At 32.3% G+C, this 4,488-nt stretch overlaps 1 protein-coding gene across 6 annotated transcripts in view; it reads left to right on the forward strand.

Annotated features, from left to right (window-relative positions):
- The window catches only part of LOC108753576 (ubiquitin carboxyl-terminal hydrolase 7), a 17,051-nt gene extending 12,941 nt beyond the window's left edge, over nucleotides 1-4,110 (forward strand). The window contains exons 13-19 of one of the 6 annotated variants that reach the window (XR_001939640.1): nucleotides 251-470; nucleotides 586-753; nucleotides 889-1,393; nucleotides 1,465-1,536; nucleotides 1,597-1,699; nucleotides 1,831-2,132; nucleotides 3,497-4,110. Coding sequence is in view for 4 of the 6 variants with exons in the window: in XM_018495280.1 (XP_018350782.1) it covers nucleotides 251-470; nucleotides 586-753; nucleotides 889-1,393; nucleotides 1,465-1,536; nucleotides 1,597-1,699; nucleotides 1,831-1,955 (1,193 nt within the window). In the remaining 2 variants the exon portion in view is untranslated. Of the gene's footprint in view, nucleotides 1-250; nucleotides 471-585; nucleotides 754-888; nucleotides 1,394-1,464; nucleotides 1,537-1,596; nucleotides 1,700-1,830; nucleotides 2,560-3,496 lie in introns of those variants that run through there. The other 5 variants (XR_001939639.1, XM_018495281.1, XM_018495280.1 and 2 more) reach the window with 5 other exon arrangements.
- The last annotated feature ends 378 nt before the right edge of the window (nucleotides 4,111-4,488 follow it).

The raw sequence follows: 4,488 nt of genomic DNA on the forward strand, positions 1-4,488 counted from the left end.
GTTCATGAGATATTGGTCATTTGAGTTGTTGTGTAGGTACGAGAGCAGAAAAATAAAATATCTCAAATAAAAAAGTTCATTAAAAAATAATTTAAAATTTGTTAAAATCGTCATATATATCTTATTAAACAAAATGGCTTTTACTAAAATTTTTTTTTGTAAATTTTATTTTAAAAAGTAACTGACAATGAGTGTATACACTTAAACCAAACACATTGTACATATGTATATTTGAAAATAAATTTTACAGAGGAGCTCATACCAATTTTAAATGAACGCGCCGGATTCCCACCAGACACAGAACTCGCTTTATATGAGGAAATTAAACCAAATTTAGTTGAGAAAATAGATAATTTATCGGAGCCTTTGGAAAAGGTTCTGGAAGAATTAATGGACGGTGATATCATTGTATTTCAAAAGGAAGGAGACAATGAAATGTATGAACTTCCAACGTGTCGAGAATATTTTAAGTAAGTAATGTACTACACTTTTATCTCTTATCGCTAATGTATCTCGAGAATTGCGTTCTTGAATATTATAGTACAATATAACACGCTCGCTAATCTATTGTGATTTACATTTCAGAGATCTATTCTACAGGGTAGAAGTAACATTTTGTGATAAATTGATTCCAAACGATCCAGGTTTTACAATGGAACTTTCATTGAGAATGACATATGATCAAATGGCAAAGGCTGTAGCACAACGAGTCGGCACAGATCCGTATCTTTTACAATTCTTTAAATGTCAAAAGTAAGAATTAATGTTTCTATTTGTCTTTTAATACCGTTAATACTATATGTCAAAAATAATTGAATTATCTTTGATAAGATTTTGATTATTTCAAGATGTTTTAGTAAGAGTTTTATTCTGAAATTTTTTTTACAGTTATAAAGATTCTCCCGGGCATCCTTTAAAATGTACATTCGACGGCACGCTCAAAGAACTGGTTGCGTACTGCAAAACAAAAGTGAAAAAATTATTTTATCAGCAGCTCAGTATTAGGGTAAACGAGCTAGAAAACAAGAAACAGTTCAAGTGCATATGGGTAGGACCATCGCTTAAAGAAGAGAAAGAGATGATTCTTTATCCAAATAAAAATGGTACCGTCGCTAATTTACTTGAGGAAGCTAAGAAGCAAGTAGAATTATCGGAAAATGGTTCAGGAAAATTAAGGATATTAGAAATGACTTGCAACAAACTATCACCTGGTCCTGGGGATGACACACCTTTAGATCACTTAAACACATCAGGCACCAAATTGTATAGGATAGAAGAAATACCGCTTGATGAAGTAAATCTAGCGGAGGGCGAAATGCTAGTTCCTGTTGCACATTTTCACAAAGAGGTTTTCTCAACGTTCGGTATACCCTTCTTCTTCAAGATCAAGCATGTGAGTGATGTTTTATTCAAATTAACGCGTAATGTAACACACGAATGCATTATTAATCCTTGTGTTTGTAGGGTGAACCTTTTCCTAAAATGAAGGATAGATTATTGAAGAAATTAGGGGTTCAGGAGAAAGAATTCGAAAAGGTAGGCATCCTTAGCTAATCTTTTTTGATCTTTTATGAGAATTCATAAAAAACTTTGAAGTTTAAGTTCGCGGTGGTGACAATGGGCAAGCCGCAATTCATTATTGACTCACCGGACTCTTGTATCAAAATCGAGGATTTCCTTCCCAGATACACCAGTCAGAGTAAGTATAAAGAGGCATTTACTTTTCCTTTAAAAATATATATCAGTAAAGCAAGCGTCGAATCACATGATCACTATATTTAACATATGGTGTATTGCTGATACGATGCTAATAAAGAATAAATTTTGTAGTCTATCCACTTTTAAACGCAGGCACAGCGCCACACAGGCCTTGGCTTGGCCTGGAACACGTCAACAAAGCGCCGAAACGCTCTCGTATCAACTACCTCGAAAAGGCCATTAAGATTTACAATTAAATTTCCACCACTCGAAGAAAAAATTAAATTAGGCAGCCACTCATAATAATTTATACGATTCTGTATAGTAAGAAAGCGATACGTCTGATATATTGAAGGTTGGAAAAATGCGTTTATATTCGTTTCTTCAGCCAGATTAAATATGCAATTTTAATACTGCAAGAATGACATCGAAAGGTAAATCTAAGATTGGTATACAATGGATTAAGAAACTATCGTAAAGTGTGCAGTGCTATCACGAAAAAGCGATGCTATAGTTCCTCGATTCGAACTTGTAAAGATTTTACGTAATGGCCCAATAGCTTATTTTGGCGTCACTCAGTACGGATTTTCGCCTAGATTCCGAAAACATTTAATTACGAAATGCACGTATATTGTATCTAATATTATTGTCTGATAATTATCTCTAATAAACTAATTTCTTTCTTTTTTTTTTTAATTTTATTAGGAAAGTGCGACTTTAAAATTCCGGTTCATACCCTATCGTATATAGAAGTACGTAATCGTTACATCCCAAGAGATGCCGTATTATATTCTGCATGATTAATATTTAATATTCGTGACGCTGAGAAAGAATCGTTCCTTTTTTATGTTGTATTTGCAAGATGTTTGAGAGAAAGATGTAGATTTTCTATTTAAAAAAAGAATAAAATTTTTAATTTCCATTGAAGATATTCGAATTTTAATATTTATCGAGTTTATTTAATTTAATTCGCATCACAAAATTCTCTCTAATTTCTTCGTGTTTTCAAACAAAGCACGTAAAATTATGCTACTATTTTATTTTACGTCACACTATTTAAAAAATGGAGAAGAAAATGCACGAACAAAATTTCTAAGTTGTCTTTCAAACATTCTGGAAAATTTTTTTGAATGTATTTTATGTTATTTTCTATAATATGTTTATATCTCTAAAACTATCAATTTTGCAAGTATTAACAGCGTACAAAGTAAAAAATTGACAAAGTGAATGACGCTTAATCTAGACGAAAAGAAATTTTTGGCGAGACGCAAATGTCTATCGTTGTAATATGGATATTCGCGGCTTTTCTTTCTTTCTTTTTTGTTACTTTAGAGCAAAGTGAGCAATGCCGCTTTTAGGAAGTAACGATTCAGTTAATAAGTCATCATAGTATTCTCTCTATTTGATTATATAAATTAATGATTTAATTCTCTATCTTCTGTTTATAATTTATAACACAAGTATCTCGTGTGGTGAATCACGACAAAGTAACCTGCGTCTCGTGCAAGATCTGTCGTTTGCGGATCCTTATTTATCATTTCTACACTTTACTGTGATCAACTTGACTTAGCCAACATGTATTTAAAGATCACATCGGCTCTCGAATATTTGAAATAACATAATTGTAAATGTCAAGGAGAATGCTGTGTGAGCTTTTTACATTATTTAATAAATTTCTTTTTAAGTTGAGGAACTGTTTACTGTGGTCGTAAGATTATAGTGAGATCCGTCAAATTCCGTAAATTTAAACGTAATTAATTTAAACTATTTCGAATATCTAAAAATTATTGAATTACAGACTAGAGAACATCGCATGAGAATCATTTCGAGCGGAACGAAAGCAAACAGAATGGTATACGGTATACCAATATAATACATAAAATCAGATAAATGAATTATCTGCTAAGGTTAATAGATTTGTGTGGCAATTCGTCGGAAGTAATGACCGCTGTCTGATCGATTAATAAGAGTATAATTGAAAGAAATCTATAACAATGGTTTTTGAAGAAGACTGGACGCATAAGTTAAGCGAGAGCACGCAGAATATTTTGTAAAAAAGAATTAATGTGGCTGTACAGACTGATTGGTAGCGTATCTAATTAATCATAATCTCAATATCGTGTATCTAAAGAAAGCTGTTCCAAATAACGTTTTGTGGGTGTCAAGTGTTTTCTGTTTTGTTATTTTTATATATAGGGTGTTCGGTTTTGACAAAACGCTTATAATCTGGCTTACAGCGGACTAAACTGAGTCTTCTACCATTTGCAATTTTCGCAACACGTTAAATGCCCTACGGACCGGCATTAGATTTTCCGTTTACGGCCCCTACGAATCGGCGCTCAACTTTTTGTTTAGGCTACATCGAGAATGAACATTTCGTTTAAGCGAAAGTCAGTCCTTGAGGAATTTAAAGTAATAAGTGAAGAATATAAAACTTTATCAAAAATTAATGTAATTTATTAAAACAATTTAAAGATGGGGATTTCCTTTACAGGTATTACAAAAAGTTACAACTTTTTTGATTAAATTTTTCATCATTTTCCACTGAAACATTTTTTAATTAATTTTGTAACATTCTATGCAGTAGTCATCGCAACCTTTCCTCGTTATTTTTTGTTTACACTTCAGCTCACGCATCTCTTCAGTTGCCTGGATGATATTGTGTGGTAAACGGAAAGTGAAACAAAATAGGCTCGGCACTTAAAAGTGTTAACGATGCCGAATAAGCGGATAAAATCGACATATAAGACAATTTTAAGATATTTTCAAAGTTCTTTACGACATATCTTA

Source organism: Trachymyrmex septentrionalis, unplaced genomic scaffold (genome assembly GCF_001594115.1).
Source record: "Trachymyrmex septentrionalis isolate Tsep2-gDNA-1 unplaced genomic scaffold, Tsep1.0 scaffold7, whole genome shotgun sequence".
Classification (NCBI taxonomy): Eukaryota; Metazoa; Arthropoda; class Insecta; order Hymenoptera; family Formicidae; genus Trachymyrmex; species Trachymyrmex septentrionalis.